The following is a 17,422-nucleotide window of genomic DNA, read 5'->3' as shown; positions in this document are numbered from 1 at the left end:
TCCAGTAGGTCTCTGTACAGTTTTTTCCTTTGCACTGAACTTAAGTACTCAAGGGAAAATCGAGCCTTTAAGATTTGTACTGCAAGTACAACTTCTCGCCAAAACCCAGTTACTGCGCGTCCACCGTCATTGCATGATGAAACAATAAATTCAGGTAAGGCATTGCTTAAGTGCACTTGCATTACTGTGCGCAAAAAGTAGTCTTTCTGGTCCCGCAGAAAAATAAATCGCGACACAATTTGTCTTAAACACAGGTGAGACAGGCCTAATCCACCATTACAAACAGAATGAAACAAATTCGTCCTACTAGTACGTTCCCAACTTGCCCCCCAAATGAAAACCGCGAACACTCTGTGAATTTTTTGCAGATTTGTGCGTTTCATGAACAAAAATTGGAGTACGAACCACACCTTGGATATCAAAAAAAGATTGCAGACAGTCGCGCGGGCAAACATGGACAAATTACGGCCTTGCCAGCCTTGCGCCTTTTCCCTGACCCTTTCTGTCTCTTGACGCCAGTACTGTTCGCTATCTTGATAGCTATCAAGTGGCATACCCAGATACTTCGTAGGCAACGATGTCCATCGCATGTTTGCAAACGTTTCCGGTCTTTCGTACCAGTTACCATGCCAAAAGCCAGCCGATTTTTCCCAGTTAATCTCACAGCCAGTTGCGGTGCAAAAACCCCCAGCAACCTCGACTGCCTCACTTACGCTTTGTCGGTTCACACAGAAAATGGCTATATCATCCGCGTACGCAAGTACTTTCACTTCAGATGCTTGTAGCTTGAATCCACGGATTCTTTCATTATTAATCAGGCTTAAACAAAAGGGCTCTAGATACAAGGCAAATAGAAGAGGGGACAATGGACATCCTTGCCTTACTGACGATCGCACGGCTATTGCGTCAGTAAGACTTTTATTTACAATAATACGGGTAGAGCACCCAGCGTATGCCATTTTGACTCCATCTACGATAACACTTCCGATATTTACATGCTCTAAAATGGTGAAAAGGACGTCATGTGAAACGTTGTCAAATGCTTTTGACAAGTCAAGCTGCATCATTGCTACATGTCTTCCGTCTGCATCGCAACACTCTAAAACGCATCTTGCTGTGTGTACATTCGTACAGATAGTGCGGCCCTTAATGCCGCACGTTTGGTGTGGACCTACCAACTGTTTAATGACACCTTGCACCCTCCTTGCCAACACTTTCATAAACAATTTATAATCCACATTTGTGAGGCTTATAGGCCGATAGGACTCCACCGACAGAAGTTTGACTGCGTCATCTGATTTAGGAATTAAGACAATATGTGAAGCTTTGAAAGATGGCGGCATTTGTTTAACATGGTATGCTTCCTTTATTACGCAGTACAATGCCCTGCTGGCTTCTGATTTGAATTTCTTGTAAAAAGCAGCCCCTAATCCGTCAGGACCGGGTGATTTTCCAGCGCTTATTTCTTCTATAGCCTGCTCAATTTCAAGTACACTGATTGGTTGCTCAAGCCTGGCTTTAACTTCATCCTCAAGCCTGGGCATGGTCTGCAAAAACTGACTTTCGAATTGTTCTTTCCTTTGCTTAGCCCGCCCAAGTAGCTCACTATAGTACTCTGCAAACGCTTCTTTGATAACCTCGCATTCTGTTGCAACTTCGTTATGGTGAAGTATCTTTTTAATTTTGTTTTTTTCCGCGTATCTTTTCTCGTCTCCGAGTGAGCGCTTGTTCGGTGTCTCGCCAACCCATAATCGCTCTGCTCGTGCTCGCACAATAGCTCCCCTATATCTTTCTTCATCGATAAGCTCAAGTTTATTCTTAACTTCTTTAATCTGCTTCGACCACAATCCAGGCGTCCCGCTATCTAGGTTCAGCAACAAGTTGAGTTGACGGTGCAGATCTTGCTCGTTCTCTTTACTGACTTGTCGTAAAATGGTTGCTCTTTCTATTGCTTTCATTTTTATATTGTTCTTAAAACTTTCCCACTCACTCATCCAGTCCCCTGATTTGGTCGCAAACAGTGCGTTGAACATTTCCTTTACTTCGTTCACATAGCTCTCATCATCCAAAAGTTTAGAATTAAATTTCCAAAGCTCCCAGTTAAATTTAGATTTATTTTCCTTTGCTCCTATGCAAAAAACTACTAGGCTGTGATCTGTAAAAGACACGTGCTTAACTTCATAACTTCGACACAGAGGCGCGAGTTCTAGGGAAATGTATGCACGATCTAGCCTCGCATGGCTTTCTCTTTGGAAATGGGTGTACTGGCATTGTCCATTAGGTGACAGAAGCCAACCAACATCTTCTAGATGATACTCTGTGGTTAACGTCCTTAATAAGTGTGCGCTGGGGTCCTTCACAGGCTCAAGTTTTACGCGATCTTCAGGCATACATACACAATTGAAGTCACCCACCATAACAACACATCTTTCACCCTTCAAATGCTGTTCGAGCTGCTCGAAGAACAACCTACGCTCCCCTTCCTTATTAGGTGCATAGACGCATATCATACGCCATTTCAAATTAGAGAAGGAAAAGTCAACAACAATCAGGCGTCCAGAAGGGCACACTGTGACTGCCTCCTCGACAATGCCCAGACTGTTGCGAATAAAAATAACACATCCTGCCGAATTGCCAACAGCATGACACACACATACATTGTACCTATCTCTGAATGGTTGCACCATGCGGTCCGTTTGTTCTTCACTTTCTACCTTCGTTTCTTGTATAGCGACCAAGTCCAATTCGTTTTCAAGAAATAGCCGACTAACTTGATATTGCCGCCGCCTCGCTGTCATTCCGCGAACGTTTAAGGTGGCTATACGTAACGCAGACTGGAGGTTTACTGCCATTTAATTGCAAAACAAAAGGACCGCACAGCGCTTACCACGGCAGTCTGGGAAGCAGTTGAGCATGTGCACTTGCTTTTTTGGTTGAGCCCGTAGCCACTGCGAAGAGGCCTTGCTTCTCGGTCGAAGCACCTTGAAGGGTTTGTCCAGTTCCTTGTGCACAAACTTCACAATCGCTCTTTGCTACGAGGGCGGTGTCCCGACCGTATTCCGGTCGAGGGAGATGTTTGGCTTCGGTCTGAAGCTAGGTCGCCGTGGCATGACGGCTTTGGGGGGCGGTCCCTCGTTGCTAGTGTAGTCAAGGCCGTCTCCTGCTCCCACGCTGTCCCCGTGCGTTCTTTTTGAGTTCACAGTTAATTCCATCGGCTCCCGCTGACTTCCATTGCCTGCGGCTGACGCTGCTCTTCGGTCACTACTAGACGCAGCCTTCGTAACTTCAGGTGACTGCATGCCGTCCTGGGTGTGTTCGTCTGGCTGGCCCTCCGACAAGGTGCTCTCGGAGGACTTCTCAGCAGCCTCCGAAGGCGTCTTTACTTGTGTAGCAAGTGACTGGCTTTTCGTGTCGCGGCTTGCGGCCTGCGTGGAGCCTTCAGAATTTTCGGAAGACGCGTTAGGGCATCGCGTGGACACTTCTAGCCTCCCTTTCGCTGCTTCCTCGGCGTCGGCTTCATCCATAATGAGGTCTGAAGCGTCCTCTTGTTGCAGTGGTCCAGTAACACTCGCGTAAGTTTTAACGCACATGTCCTCCCGATGACCAAAGCGCCTGCATCGGGTGCAACGAGGAACACGACACTCGCGTCTAATGTGCCCCGCAGTCCGGCACCGGAGACAAAGCGGAGCTCTGCCCGGCACTACAACCAGAGCCAACTCGCCTGCTACGCGGAGCTGGTGCGGGAGGTCATCCACCGAAACACCGGATTTCAGCTTGAGCCCAATTACTCTTGTCGTTGATGCTTTGTCCGCAACGCCACTGACACGCCACTTTTCTTTCGAAATGTCCGTTACCTTCCCAAAAGGTGCCAGGGCAGATCGCACGTCGTCGTCATGGACACCGTAGACAAGCCAGTGCAACTTCAGCCTTACGTCCTGGTTCATTGGGTCGATGATGACGCATCGTCGTTCCTTCACCTTGAAATCACGCAGGGCCAACATTTTCTTCATCCCGTCTCCGCTCTTGAATGTAAGCGCCCAGACGTGATTCATCTGGTACGCCCCCAAGGCAATCACCTCGGGGAGCATATCCAGACTATCCAACGCATCGCGGAAGTCTTCCACGCGATACGGCCGACATCTCACATCGGCATGCAGAAAAACAGTATTTAAAACATTCCGACCTGATGGCAGTTGAGGCAAAATGACTTGATAATCCTGGTCCGGTAAGTCCGCAATCCTGTTTCCGCGACCCAGCTGGGCCGCTGTTACCGCTCCGTCGGAGCACATGATGGCACGTCCGTTCGCCTCGGCGGCCGGAAGTAGAATGACTGAGCTAGCCGGGCCATGCTGCAGAGCGTTAGTGTGGCTCTATTTAATGAGAACGAAAGAAGAATGAAGGCCGCTAATGGATCTAAAATAATGATAAAAATCATTACCTTGAATCGCTGTTTGAGCTTCTTTCTCGATCAAAACAATGAAAAATAAAAGCAACGCCCAAAGTGGGGCTCGAACCCACGACCCTCAGATTAAGAGTCTCATGCTCTACCGACTGAGCTACCGGGCCATGCTGCAGAGCGTTAGTGTGGCTCTATTTAATGAGAACGAAAGAAGAATGAAGGCCGCTAATGGATCTAAAATAATGATAAAAATCATTACCTTGAATCGCTGTTTGAGCTTCTTTCTCGATCAAAACAATGAAAAATAAAAGCAACGCCCAAAGTGGGGCTCGAACCCACGACCCTCAGATTAAGAGTATCATGCTCTGCCGACTGAGCTAGCCGGGCCATGCTGCAGAGCGTTAGTGTGGCTCTATTTAATGAGAACGAAAGAAGAATGAAGGCCGCTAATGGATCTAAAATAATGATAAAAATCATTACCTTGAATCGCTGTTTGAGCTTCTTTCTCGATCAAAACAATGAAAAATAAAAGCAACGCCCAAAGTGGGGCTCGAACCCACGACCCTCAGATTAAGAGTCTCATGCTCTACCGACTGAGCTAGCCGGGCCATGCTGCAGAGCGTTAGTGTGGCTCTATTTAATGAGAACGAAAGAAGAATGAAGGCCGCTAATGGATCTAAAATAATGATAAAAATCATTACCTTGAATCGCTGTTTGAGCTTCTTTCTCGATCAAAACAATGAAAAATAAAAGCAACGCCCAAAGTGGGGCTCGAACCCACGACCCTCAGATTAAGAGTCTCATGCTCTACCGACTGAGCTAGCCGGGCCATGCTGCAGAGCGTTAGTGTGGCTCTATTTAATGAGAACGAAAGAAGAATGAAGGCCGCTAATGGATCTAAAATAATGATAAAAATCATTACCTTGAATCGCTGTTTGAGCTTCTTTCTCGATCAAAACAATGAAAAATAAAAGCAACGCCCAAAGTGGGGCTCGAACCCACGACCCTCAGATTAAGAGTCTCATGCTCTACCGACTGAGCTAGCCGGGCCATGCTGCAGAGCGTTAGTGTGGCTCTATTTAATGACATCGAAAGAAGAATGAAGGCCGCTAATGGATCTAAAATAATGATAAAAATCATTACCTTGAATCGCTGTTTGAGCTTCTTTCTCGATCAAAACAATGAAAAATAAAAGCAACGCCCAAAGTGGGGCTCGAACCCACGACCCTCAGATTAAGAGTATCATGCTCTGCCGACTGAGCTAGCCGGGCCATGCTGCAGAGCGTTAGTGTGGCTCTATTTAATGAGAACGAAAGAAGAATGAAGGCCGCTAATGGATCTAAAATAATGATAAAAATCATTACCTTGAATCGCTGTTTGAGCTTCTTTCTCGATCAAAACAATGAAAAATAAAAGCAACGCCCAAAGTGGGGCTCGAACCCACGACCCTCAGATTAAGAGTATCATGCTCTGCCGACTGAGCTAGCCGGGCCATGCTGCAGAGCGTTAGTGTGGCTCTATTTAATGACATCGAAAGAAGAATGAAGGCCGCTAATGGATCTAAAATAATGATAAAAATCATTACCTTGAATCGCTGTTTGAGCTTCTTTCTCGATCAAAACAATGAAAAATAAAAGCAACGCCCAAAGTGGGGCTCGAACCCACGACCCTCAGATTAAGAGTCTCATGCTCTACCGACTGAGCTAGCCGGGCCATGCTGCAGAGCGTTAGTGTGGCTCTATTTAATGACATCGAAAGAAGAATGAAGGCCGCTAATGGATCTAAAATAATGATAAAAATCATTACCTTGAATCGCTGTTTGAGCTTCTTTCTCGATCAAAACAATGAAAAATAAAAGCAACGCCCAAAGTGGGGCTCGAACCCACGACCCTCAGATTAAGAGTATCATGCTCTGCCGACTGAGCTAGCCGGGCCATGCTGCAGAGCGTTAGTGTGGCTCTATTTAATGAGAACGAAAGAAGAATGAAGGCCGCTAATGGATCTAAAATAATGATAAAAATCATTACCTTGAATCGCTGTTTGAGCTTCTTTCTCGATCAAAACAATGAAAAATAAAAGCAACGCCCAAAGTGGGGCTCGAACCCACGACCCTCAGATTAAGAGTATCATGCTCTGCCGACTGAGCTAGCCGGGCCATGCTGCAGAGCGTTAGTGTGGCTCTATTTAATGACATCGAAAGAAGAATGAAGGCCGCTAATGGATCTAAAATAATGATAAAAATCATTACCTTGAATCGCTGTTTGAGCTTCTTTCTCGATCAAAACAATGAAAAATAAAAGCAACGCCCAAAGTGGGGCTCGAACCCACGACCCTCAGATTAAGAGTATCATGCTCTGCCGACTGAGCTAGCCGGGCCATGCTGCAGAGCGTTAGTGTGGCTCTATTTAATGACATCGAAAGAAGAATGAAGGCCGCTAATGGATCTAAAATAATGATAAAAATCATTACCTTGAATCGCTGTTTGAGCTTCTTTCTCGATCAAAACAATGAAAAATAAAAGCAACGCCCAAAGTGGGGCTCGAACCCACGACCCTCAGATTAAGAGTATCATGCTCTGCCGACTGAGCTTTTTTTTTTTTTTTTTTTTTTTTTTTTTTTTTTTTTTTTTTATTGCCGGGCTCCGACAACCAATTCAGTACATCACGATACACTATATACAAACACAGGCAAGACGTGGAACAAAAAAGGAAACGCTGTCAGTTTTGTACTGACATTGTCACTTAAAATTCCCTTAGGCCTGCCAAGGCTTCCAGCCTTGGCAGCCACTGCGGCACACATTCAAGTGTCTTCTGCACCTCCACGAAGCGGGAAATGCTCTCCCGAAAATACAACCGTGCAGGCCTCGCATCAGGATCACAATAGAAGCCGGCCATGCGGGAGCGCCATACAGAGTGGAGGCCAGCCAACATTACGAGATCGAAAGGAAAACCATCTTCGTTATCTGTCGCCAAATATCTGATCCCGTGTGGATCTAGAGGGAAATCCTTTTTCACTGTTCTCTGCAGAACATCCCAGAAATACACTCCTTCCCAGCAGTGAAGAAAAACATGATCTATAGTTTCGGGTATCTTGCAGATTAGACAGTTAGTTCCCCATGGCAAGAAAAAACCTCGTTGTTCAAGGAATGTTTTGACTGGAAGTGTTTCAGTATGAAGTTTAAAAAAAAAGGACTTCATGCCTGGTGTCACCTGCATTTTCTTCACCCGTTTTAACACATTCTGGCCCGGCTCTCCACTGTGCATGGCTCTGTACATCGGTACAGGAAGTATGCTGTCGCACACATCTTTGTACAGTGTTTTCCTTTTCACCGCAGACAAATAATCGTTGGAAAATCGTACTGTCAAGAAACATACGCTCATCACCACCTCCTTGAAAAAGCCCTTAATTGGCCCTGGCATTTCATTCGTGCCGATCACAAAGTTTGGCAACGCCCGTCTTAATCTCATTTGGCACACCGTTCGTAAGAAAGAGTCTTTTGTGTCCCGAAAAAACAGAAACCTGTTAATAAGCTGTCGCACAAAGAGGTGCGCCAGACCAAGACCGCCGTCCTCCACCTTTCTGAACAAATTTGTTCGGCTGCACCTTTCCCACTGCGATGCCCAAATAAAGGTGGCAAACACTCTGTGCAGCTTTTGCACATTTAGCCGCGAGCAATGCAAAACCTGCATTAGATACCATAATTTGCTTATAAAAAAAAGATTACACACAGTTGCCTTGGCAAAAAACGAGAGAGGAACCCCCTTCCATCTGTCTGCTTTCTCACGTATTTCATGCGCCTGGCTTCTCCAGAGGCCATCATTGCTTTCGTAGAATTGCAGAGGGACACCCAGGTACTTCACTGGGGTCTTCACCCACGTTACGCCTGCAAACGTGTCTGGGGTTGACGCCCATTCTCCATGCCAAAATCCCAGGCATTTTTCCCAATTGATCAAACTCCCTGTGATGTCCCGAAAACATTTTACCTCTTCGACCACTGCTATAATACTTTCTCTATCAATACAACACACTGCGACGTCGTCGGCATATGCTAAGAGCTTCACTTCGGCAGCTTGGAGTCGAAAACCGTGAACAGAATCATTTTTAATAATAGTCAAGCATAGTGATTCGATGTACAGACAAAATAAAAGTGGGCTGATGGGGCAGCCTTGGCGTACCGCACGCTGCATGGCAATGGGGGCCCCCAGTGACTTGTTTACAATAAGCCGCGTTGAGCAACTCCTGTACGCCATGACCACACCCTCTCTGATAACCGAACCGACATTAATATGGTCAAGAATGGCGAACAGGATAACATGTGATACACAGTCAAAGGCCTTCTCTAGGTCGAGCTGCAAAACCGCGACGCCAGATTGCATGACATCACAGCCCTCAAGCACGCACCGCATCTTGTGTATGTTGCTTACTATAGACCTTCCCTTGATTCCACATGTCTGGTGGCACCCTACTATGTCCTTAATCACTGTCTGGAGCCTAGCTGCTAAGACTTTCATGAATATTTTATAGTCAACATTGGTTAAAGAGATGGGCCTGTAACTCGTTACAAGGCGAAGTCTTTCTGTATCGTCAGTTTTTGGTATGAGAACAGTATGTGATGTACTATATGACGGTGGTAATTCTTTCAGTTGGTATGCCTCATTGAATACAGCTGTAAGCACTGCAGACAAATTCTCTTTGAAAAACTTGTAGACCGCGGCACTCAAGCCATCGGGCCCAGGCGACTTTCCGTCGTTCAAGTTTTCAATTGCTCGGCACACTTCTCTTTCGGTTATTGGCCGCTCCAAAACTTCTTTTACTTCGTCGGCCAGTCGCGGCATCTGACCCAGAAACATCTTTTTGAAACCGTCCAAGTCAGCTTCATGAAACGCGAATAACGCCTGATAATGCTCAAAGAACTCTCGCCCAATGCCGTCGTTATCTGACACCACAACGCCGTTCCGCTCTATCTCGCATACGTGGTTTCGTTGGCCGTTCGTTTTTTCCAAACCTAAAGCCCGCTTCGTAGGTACTTCGCCCGCTTTTAGTGCATTTGTTCTAGCTCGCACCAGCGCGCCCCGATAACGCTCCTCTTCGATCAGCTGTAATTGCTGTTTTATAATCCTCACGTCATCTTTGAAAACGCCTGGCTTTTTGCATTCCTCTGTTATTAACATCTTTAGTGTTTTCTGCAGTTCGTTTTCTTTAATTTTTTCGTGAAATCGAATCGAACTGGCCCTATCAATCGCTGTGATTTTGATTTGCTCTTTGCATAGTTCCCACTGTTGTCCCACCTTACAGTAATCGTTCATATTTATTCTGTTGGTTTCTTCTGTCACTTTTGCTACAAAATATTCGTCGTTGAGAAGCTTAACGTTCATTTTCCACATATCCCAAGCAAACTTCCTAACTTCTTTCTTTGTTCCTATTACGCACTTAACCAGACAGTGGTCAGTAAAACACTGCGGTAGCACGGTGTAAGTGCGGCATTTTGAGATCAAGTCGAGTGCTACATAAACCCGGTCTAGGCGTGCGTGGCTTGTCCCCTGGAAATGAGTGTACTTCACTGCCTGTCCACTCTTTAGGACTTCGGCCACGTCGATTAACTCGGCTGCGGTAACAATATCGGCTAATAAATCTGTGCTCTTATCTCGGAAAGCCGTGCCGCTGGTTTTGTCTGTAGAATTCAGTACACAGTTATAGTCCCCCAAAATAATGAGGCATTTTTCAGGGTCCACATATTGCTGAACCATAGCGAAAAAATTATATCTCTCATCCACTGCATTTGGTGCGTATATGCAAATAACCCGATATTCTCTTTGGCAATAACTAAAATCACAAATAACGAGTCTTCCAGAGGACCCTGATGTGATGCTCTGCACAGTAAGACCCGGTAACTTTTTGACAAAGAGTACGCATCCTGCCGACAACCCAACAGCGTGGCTAACCACAGCGTAGTACCTTGAGGTAAAACGCAGCACCATGCTCCCAGTCTCCTCTTCTCCCTCGACTTTTGTCTCCTGAACAGCTAGTACGTCAATGTCATTATCTGTTATCAGCCGATACAATTGACTTTGTTTTCTTTTGCTCGCTAGTCCTCTGACATTCAACGTGGCTACACTTAGAGACGGTTCAGGTGCCATTGTTGCTCTAATCATGAGGTAGGCCCAGGAGCATGGTGCTTACCTTTAACGTCTAGCAAGCCGCTAGACGCCTCCGGAGCCGCCCGGCTGGCCGGTCTCGCTTTTCGGCGGGGGTGGCTTGTCGACAGGTTTTCGTTCCGCTGCGATGTTAGGTCGCGGCTTGAAGGACGACCGCCGTCCCTGCACCGCTTTCACAGGCGGCTCGTCCACACTGCTTGTATACGGCATGTCGTCGAGATCGCCGGCTGCGTCGTGGGGGCGTTTAGTTGCAGTTCCGGCACCCACTGAACTTACATTGCCATTGCCTGGGGGCTCCTGACCCTTCACTGCTGCTGGCTGCTGCGCTTGACTGGATCCATCTTCGTTGATGTCCGACGCTGCCGATGATGGGTTTTCCACCATTTCACTTGCCCTGTCCGTGCTTTTATCCTGGGCTCCTTCGCTAAGGAGAGGCATTTCTGCTCCCGAAGCAGTCGCTATCTCACCAGTCCCCTCCGCAGCGTCCTCCGCCTCAACCTCGTCCATGAGGTGCTCGGTGTCATCACTCGCCGCCGTTCTCGTTGCCGCGGCGTAGGTACGGACGCACTGCGAGTCCTCATGCCCAAATCGCCTGCAGATCGAGCAACGCGGCACCTTGCACTCTCTTCTCACGTGGCCCGAGCCATGGCATCGCAGGCACTGCATCGGGCGACCAGGTGCGACAACTAGTGCCAGTTCACCACCGACCCGTAACTGGTGCGGCAGGTCTTCTATTTTCATGCCGTTCTTCAGCTTTAAAAGCACTGACCTTGTTGTGGAGCCCTTGTCACTCACACCCTGCACTCGCCAGCGCTCTCGTCTGACATCCATTACAGTCCCAAAGGCCGCGAGTGCGGACCGGACGTCCTCGTCCGCCACTCCATGCAATAGCCAGTGAAGCTTCAGCTTCACCTGCTGTTCCTGCGGGTCGATGATAACACAGCGTCGCCTCTTCACCATTAGCTCCTTCACACCAAGCAGCCGTTTTGTAGCCTCGGAACCTTTAAGGGTGACTGCCCAAACGTGGTTAACCTGGTAGGCTCCCAGGGCCACCACATCCGGCAGTAAGCCTGTAGGCAAGAGCGCATCTCGTAAATCTTCAACCCTGTAGGGCCTTGCTCGCACGTCGCCGTGCAAAAACACGGTGTTCTGAACGATGCGTCCGGTTGGCAGCTGAGGCAGAATAAGCTGATAATCGCTGTCTTCGCTATCTGAGATCCTGTTTCCGCGGCCGGTAAAAGCCGCAATCGCCGCTCCGTCGGAGCACATGATTCCGCGTCCGTACACGGTGGTGGCCGGAAGTAGAATGACTGAGCTAGCCGGGCCATGCTGCAGAGCGTAAGTGTGGCTCGATTTAACGACAACGAAAGAAGAATGAAGGCCGCTAATGGATCTAAAATAATGATAAAAATCATTACCTTGAATCGCTCTTAGAGCTTCTTTCTTGATCAAAACAATGAAAAATAAAAGCAACGCCCAACGTGGGGCTCGAACCCACGACCCTGAGATTAAGAGTCTCATGCTCTACCGACTGAGCTAGCCGGGCCATGCTGCAGAGCGTAAGTGTGGCTCTATTTACTGACAACTGAAGAAGAAATTAAAGTGCGCTAATGGATCTAAAATAATGATAAAAATTATTACCTTGAATCGCTCTTTGAGCTTCTTTCTTGATCAAAACAATGAAAAATAAAAGCAACGCCCAACGTGGGGCTCGAACCCACGACCCTGAGATTAAGAGTCTCATGCTCTACCGACTGAGCTAGCCGGGCCATGCTGCAGAGCGTAAGTGTGGCTCTATTTATTGACAACTGAAGAAGAATGAAGGCCGCTAATGGATCTAAAATAATGATAAAAATCATTACCTTGAATCGCTCTTTGAGCTTCTTTCTCGATCAAAACAATGAAAAATAAAAGCAACGCCCAACGTGGGGCTCGAACCCACGACCCTGAGATTAAGAGTCTCATGCTCTACCTTTTTTTTTTTTTTTTTTCTTTATTGCCTGGCTTTGACACAAATACACCGCACTGGAACTCAAAACAACAGGAAAAAAAGGAATAATATATGTACACAAAGGTAGCTAGCGTTGCCTAACACCCACTGAGGGGCAGGCATTGTCACGTTTAAAATTCCTTGAGCACCGTCAAAGGTTCCAGCTTTGACAGCCACTCAGGAGCACATGGTTGCAATTTAAGCACGTCGAGCCATCGCTGCACACTTTCACGGAAATACATGCGGGCTGGCCGTGCATCTGGATCGCAGTGATAACCAGCCATTCGTGCGCGCCATATACTGTGGAGGCACATTAACATAACCTGGTCTAACGGCATATCATCGTGGTTATCCAATGGCAAGTACCTAATGCCATGGGAATCAAGTGGCAACTGTTTTTTTATTGTCCTTTGCAGAACATCCCACAAATATACCCCCTCCCAGCAATGCAAAAACACGTGATCTATTGTCTCTGGTTGTTTGCAGATGAGACATTGGGCCCCCCACGGTAGGAACATACCCTTCTCCTCCATAAATGATTTTACACTCAAAGTACCGGTATGCAGCATAAAGAAAAACGTTTTAGCTCCCGGAGCAACTTGCATTTTCTTTACGCGTTTTAGTACATTACTTCCTGTGCCTCCATAGTATAAAGCTCGGTACAAGGGCACCGGGAACACCACTTCACAAACATCCTTGTATAATGTTCTCCTGTTAACATTACTTAAATACTCTTTCGAAAAACGTGCGCTTAAGAATTTCACACTCAAAACAATTTCCCTAAAGAAGCCAAACAGAGAACCAGGCATACATTGAGTATACACTACGAAATCAGGCAACGCTCGACCAAGTCTCTGTTGACACACTGTGCGCAGGAATGGATCACTGGCATCCCTAAAAAACATAAACCGGTTGACAATCTGTCGCACAAACAAATGACCCAGACCAAGCCCCCCATGCTTCACCTGCCGGAACAAATTTGTCCGACTGCACCTCTCCCAACTCGAGGCCCAAACAAACACCGCAAAAACTCGATGCAATTTTTGCACATTTACACGGGAGCAATGCAACACTTGCATAACATACCATAACTTACTAATTAAAAACAGGTTGCAAACTGCGGCTCTTGCAAATATTGATAATTGAGCGCTTTTCCATTTCTCCGCTTTTTCACTGGTTTCTTTGACCTGCTCTCGCCAGTATGGCTCGCTTTCCTTGTAAAATTTCAAGGGCACACCCAAGTACTTTGCAGGCGTTGTAACCCACGACACATTAGCGAAAGTGTCGGGGGTCAGCTGCCATTCTCCGTGCCAAAATCCCAGGCACTTACCCCAGTTAACTTTACTCCCTGTGACTTTGCTAAAATGTTTTACCACATCCACTGTCCTCTTTATACTCTCCTTATTTACACAAAAAACCGCAACGTCGTCTGCGTAAGCCAACAATTTGACTTCTGACTCCTGCAGTCGAAAACCATCAATGTCATTGTTTTGTAGGATGCTTAAACACAACGTTTCAATATAAATGCCGAACAAAAGAGGGCTGAGGGGGCAACCTTGGCGCACCGAACGTCGTACGTTGATGGGGGCCCCCAGTGACTTATTGACAATTAATCTCGTAGTGCAGTTACGGTACGCCAAAGCCACTCCCTCTCGAATAACAGAGCCGACATTAACATAGTCTAATATACTTAACAGAATAGTATGTGCCACACAATCAAAAGCTTTCTCCAAGTCCAACTGCAGTAACGCAACACATGCATGAGTTGCATCGCAGCATTCGAGCACACTTCGCGCTTTGTGAATGTTCTGAAAGATAGATCGCCCTTTGATACCGCACGTTTGGTGAGGGCCCACTAGTTCGCATATAACCGTTTGTAGTCTGCCAGCAAGCACCTTCATATAAATCTTGTAATCAACGTTTGTCAGAGCAATGGGCCTGTAAGACGACAACTGCCTAAGCTTATCTGGTTGGTCAGTTTTCGGAATAAGTACTGTGTGCGACGATCCGAAAGACGCAGGCAGTGCCTTCAGTTCATACGCTTCATTAAATAAGGCACACAACAAAGGTGATAGCTGTTCCTTGAACGCTTTATAAAAAGCCGCACTCAGGCCATCAGGCCCGGGTGATTTCCCTGGGTTTAAATTTTCTATTGCCTGCTGCACTTCTTTTTCGCTTATTGGCCGCTCCAGTCTTTCTTTTTGTTCCTCGTCAATTTTTGGCATCGCGTCAAGAAAGGATTCTTTAAAACGGTCCAAATAAACCTCTCGGGACGAAAATAGATCTTCATAATACTCCCGGAAAGCTTTCGCGATTCCTTCGTTATCAGTTTCTGTGCGTCCTGCCCAATCTACCTCTGCCACGTGATTTCGCCTTGCATTTGCTTTTTCTATTCCCAACGATCTTTTTGTCGGCGTCTCATCCATGGCCAATTTTTCCGCTCTTGCACGCACTAACGCTCCTTGGTATCTGTCTTCTTCTATCAAGTTAATCTGTTCTTTTATTTTTCGAATATCCTCTATCCATCTGCCGGGTGCCTTACATTCCTGTTCGTGTAGTTTTGCGAGCAAAGCCTTAAGCTGGGTTTCTGTAATTTTCTTCTCGTACACCAGGCAACTGGATCTGTCAATGGCTTTAATTTTAATCTGTTCCTTGCACAACTCCCACTGTTTCCAGATTTCGAGCCAAGTCCCTGGCCTCACTTTAATCAATTCATTCAATACCACGCGTCTAAAGGCATCATCCTTAAGCAATTTGTTGTTGAATTTCCATAACTCCCAGCTAAATGCATTGCTCCGTTTTTTGGTGCCGAATAAGCATTACACCAAACAGTGATCCGTGAATGTCATAGGCACCACTCGGTATTCATTGCATGAATGAATCAAATCCAGCGACGCGTAAATTCTGTCCAGACGCGCGTGGCTAGAACCTTGGAAGTGCGTGTACTGAACGGCACGCGGTCCTTCCAAGCAATCAGCCACATCCTCCATATTCCATTCGCTTATTACCTGGCATAACATTTTAGTGCTCTTGTCTCTGAATCCGCGTGTGCTGGTTTTGTCTCGAGCATTCAGTACACAGTTAAAATCGCCCAGCAATACTACCTGCCTTTCCGTACTTAACTGCTGCATAACATTCTCGAAAAACACTGTTCTTTCCTCCACACAGTTAGGAGCGTACACACAAATAATGCGCCACTCAACACCGCTGTATACACAATCAGCCACTACACACCGTCCAGAAGAGCATGAGGAGTAGCCCTTTACAACCAGACCAGGCAGCTTTTTGACGAACAATACACACCCGGCCGATGTCCCAACTGCGTGGCTAACAATGGCGTAAAATCTAGCCGTGAAACGTCGCACCATGCTCCCGGTCTCTTCCTCCCCATCAACCTTAGTTTCCTGCACGGCAAGCACGTCAATATCGTGGTCAGTTAAGAGCCGGTGCACCTGGCTCTGCTTCTTTTTGCCTGCCAATCCCCTGACGTTTAACGTGGCTACTCTTAAGGTGGTTTCGGGCGCCATTTTCATCAAGGGTGAAGAGACCGAAAGCATGGTGCTTACCTCTCCCGTCTAGCGCGTTGCTAGACGCCGTCGTTGGATCCATCCCCGTCCGGTGCGAGCGGCTGACCCGGCAGCGGGGGCACTTTATCCGCTGCCCGTCTCTCTGATGATATGTTTGGCCGCGGACGTAGCGTGGACCGCCGGGATTGCCCCGTTTTTGCTGGTGGCTCGTCGACGCTGGGGGCTGACACCTGGTTACCTTCAGGTTCGGACTGTGTGTGGGATCGCTTGGCTGGGGCTGGGACGCTTGGCTTACGAACAGCACTGGTGTCCGAGTGGTCCTCCCCATTATCCTGTTCCATACCATTTGCCGGCTCAAGTGCCGTGCCTTCCTCATTGATAGTGAGCTCAGGTGCAGAGTCCGCTCTCCCCACATCCCTCGCAGCATTGCCGCTTTCTGCCGAGTCCACCGATGAATCCGTCTCCCGTGTCTTCGTTCGAACCTCTCCGGCACCCTTCGCCGCCTCCTCCGCCTCGACCACGTCCATTGTGAGCTCCGCCGACCGTTCCGCAGTTCCATGTCCCGCGGCCGAAGCGTACGAAAGCACACAGGCAGCCTCGTCATGTCCGTAGCGTCTACACTTTGGACAACGCGGTACCTTACATTCACGTCGAACGTGACCGGTACCGCGGCAGCGCAGGCACTGCATCGCTCGCCCAGGCACCACGACAAGGGCTAGCTCTCCGGCAACTCGCAGCTGGTGAGGCAAGTCGTCGACCTTAATGCCGGGTTTCAATTTGAGGAGCACAGTCCTCGTGGTGGACCCCTTCTCCTTGACGCCTTGAACTCTCCACCTTTCCCGGGTCACCTCGGTCACATTCCCAAACGCAGCAAAAGCCGTCCGGATGTCGTCGTCTGCCACACCGTGCAACATCCAGTGAAGTCGCAGCTTCACCTGTTGGTCTTCGGGATCAATAATGAGGCAACGGCGTCCCTTAACTTCGATTTCCTTGAAAGCCGCCAATTTCTTCGTTGCTTCGGTGCTGCTTAACGTGACCGCCCAAACATGGTTGATCTGATACGCCCCCAACGCCACAACGTCGGGGAGCGCACCAGCCTTGACCAGGGCGTCGCGGAAATCCTCGACCCTGTATGGCCTGACTCGCACATCGCCGTGCAAAAAAAGCGTGTTAAAAACAACGCGTCCGGTGGGCAAAGTTGGCAGAATAATCTGATACTCGGTATCGTCCATGTCGTCGAGCCTGTTTCCGCGGCTGGAAAGGGCCGCTATCGCCGCTCCGCTGGAGCACATGATCCTGCGACCGTTCACTACGGTGTCCGGAAGTAGAATGAGTCTCATGCTCTACCGAC

General features: G+C 47.7%; 2 protein-coding genes and 13 non-coding genes across 15 annotated transcripts; all 15 read right to left on the bottom strand.

The window, feature by feature from the left end:
- Window positions 1–1,931: 1,931 nt before the first annotated feature.
- LOC146195655 (uncharacterized) lies at window positions 1,932–4,309 on the bottom strand. The gene has a single exon (XM_084597871.1). It carries the CDS (start codon window positions 4,287–4,289, stop codon window positions 3,033–3,035), a length of 1,257 nt encoding a protein of 418 aa, XP_084453997.1. The 5' UTR covers window positions 4,290–4,309; the 3' UTR covers window positions 1,932–3,032.
- A 184-nt stretch (window positions 4,310–4,493) lies between these two features.
- TRNAK-CUU (transfer RNA lysine (anticodon CUU)) lies at window positions 4,494–4,565 on the bottom strand. The gene has a single exon. It is a non-coding gene; the product is annotated as a tRNA-Lys (tRNA).
- A 148-nt stretch (window positions 4,566–4,713) lies between these two features.
- Window positions 4,714–4,786, bottom strand: TRNAK-CUU (transfer RNA lysine (anticodon CUU)). The gene has a single exon. It is a non-coding gene; the product is annotated as a tRNA-Lys (tRNA).
- Window positions 4,787–4,934: 148 nt separating this feature from the next.
- Window positions 4,935–5,007, bottom strand: TRNAK-CUU (transfer RNA lysine (anticodon CUU)). Its single transcript has one exon. It is a non-coding gene; the product is annotated as a tRNA-Lys (tRNA).
- Window positions 5,008–5,155: 148 nt separating this feature from the next.
- Window positions 5,156–5,228, bottom strand: TRNAK-CUU (transfer RNA lysine (anticodon CUU)). The gene has a single exon. It is a non-coding gene; the product is annotated as a tRNA-Lys (tRNA).
- A 148-nt stretch (window positions 5,229–5,376) lies between these two features.
- On the bottom strand, window positions 5,377–5,449 carry TRNAK-CUU (transfer RNA lysine (anticodon CUU)). Its single transcript has one exon. It is a non-coding gene; the product is annotated as a tRNA-Lys (tRNA).
- Window positions 5,450–5,597: 148 nt separating this feature from the next.
- TRNAK-CUU (transfer RNA lysine (anticodon CUU)) lies at window positions 5,598–5,670 on the bottom strand. The gene has a single exon. It is a non-coding gene; the product is annotated as a tRNA-Lys (tRNA).
- A 148-nt stretch (window positions 5,671–5,818) lies between these two features.
- TRNAK-CUU (transfer RNA lysine (anticodon CUU)) lies at window positions 5,819–5,891 on the bottom strand. The gene has a single exon. It is a non-coding gene; the product is annotated as a tRNA-Lys (tRNA).
- Window positions 5,892–6,039: 148 nt separating this feature from the next.
- TRNAK-CUU (transfer RNA lysine (anticodon CUU)) lies at window positions 6,040–6,112 on the bottom strand. Its single transcript has one exon. It is a non-coding gene; the product is annotated as a tRNA-Lys (tRNA).
- Window positions 6,113–6,260: 148 nt separating this feature from the next.
- On the bottom strand, window positions 6,261–6,333 carry TRNAK-CUU (transfer RNA lysine (anticodon CUU)). The gene has a single exon. It is a non-coding gene; the product is annotated as a tRNA-Lys (tRNA).
- Window positions 6,334–6,481: 148 nt separating this feature from the next.
- Window positions 6,482–6,554, bottom strand: TRNAK-CUU (transfer RNA lysine (anticodon CUU)). Its single transcript has one exon. It is a non-coding gene; the product is annotated as a tRNA-Lys (tRNA).
- Window positions 6,555–6,702: 148 nt separating this feature from the next.
- On the bottom strand, window positions 6,703–6,775 carry TRNAK-CUU (transfer RNA lysine (anticodon CUU)). Its single transcript has one exon. It is a non-coding gene; the product is annotated as a tRNA-Lys (tRNA).
- Window positions 6,776–9,225: 2,450 nt separating this feature from the next.
- Window positions 9,226–11,850, bottom strand: LOC146195643 (uncharacterized). The gene has a single exon (XM_084597870.1). The coding sequence runs from the start codon at window positions 11,821–11,823 to the stop codon at window positions 10,600–10,602; it is 1,224 nt and encodes a 407-aa protein (XP_084453996.1). The 5' UTR covers window positions 11,824–11,850; the 3' UTR covers window positions 9,226–10,599.
- A 177-nt stretch (window positions 11,851–12,027) lies between these two features.
- TRNAK-CUU (transfer RNA lysine (anticodon CUU)) lies at window positions 12,028–12,100 on the bottom strand. Its single transcript has one exon. It is a non-coding gene; the product is annotated as a tRNA-Lys (tRNA).
- A 150-nt stretch (window positions 12,101–12,250) lies between these two features.
- Window positions 12,251–12,323, bottom strand: TRNAK-CUU (transfer RNA lysine (anticodon CUU)). The gene has a single exon. It is a non-coding gene; the product is annotated as a tRNA-Lys (tRNA).
- Between the last annotated feature and the right edge of the window lie 5,099 nt (window positions 12,324–17,422).

The sequence above is a fragment of the Amblyomma maculatum genome, chromosome 3, assembly GCF_055883805.1.
Source record: "Amblyomma maculatum isolate TAMU_Amacu chromosome 3, ASM5588380v1, whole genome shotgun sequence".
NCBI classification, from domain to species: domain Eukaryota; kingdom Metazoa; phylum Arthropoda; class Arachnida; order Ixodida; family Ixodidae; genus Amblyomma; species Amblyomma maculatum.
Note: the sequence above shows the minus strand (reverse complement) of the source record. Positions and strands in the feature narration are given on the sequence as shown.

Bases quoted from the DNA above. Each gene is read 5' to 3' on its own strand.
- LOC146195643 (XM_084597870.1), bottom strand. From the start codon at position 11,823: ATGTGCTCCGACGGAGCGGCGATTGCGGCTTTTACCGGCCGCGGAAAC.
- LOC146195655 (XM_084597871.1), bottom strand. From the start codon at position 4,289: ATGTGCTCCGACGGAGCGGTAACAGCGGCCCAGCTGGGTCGCGGAAAC.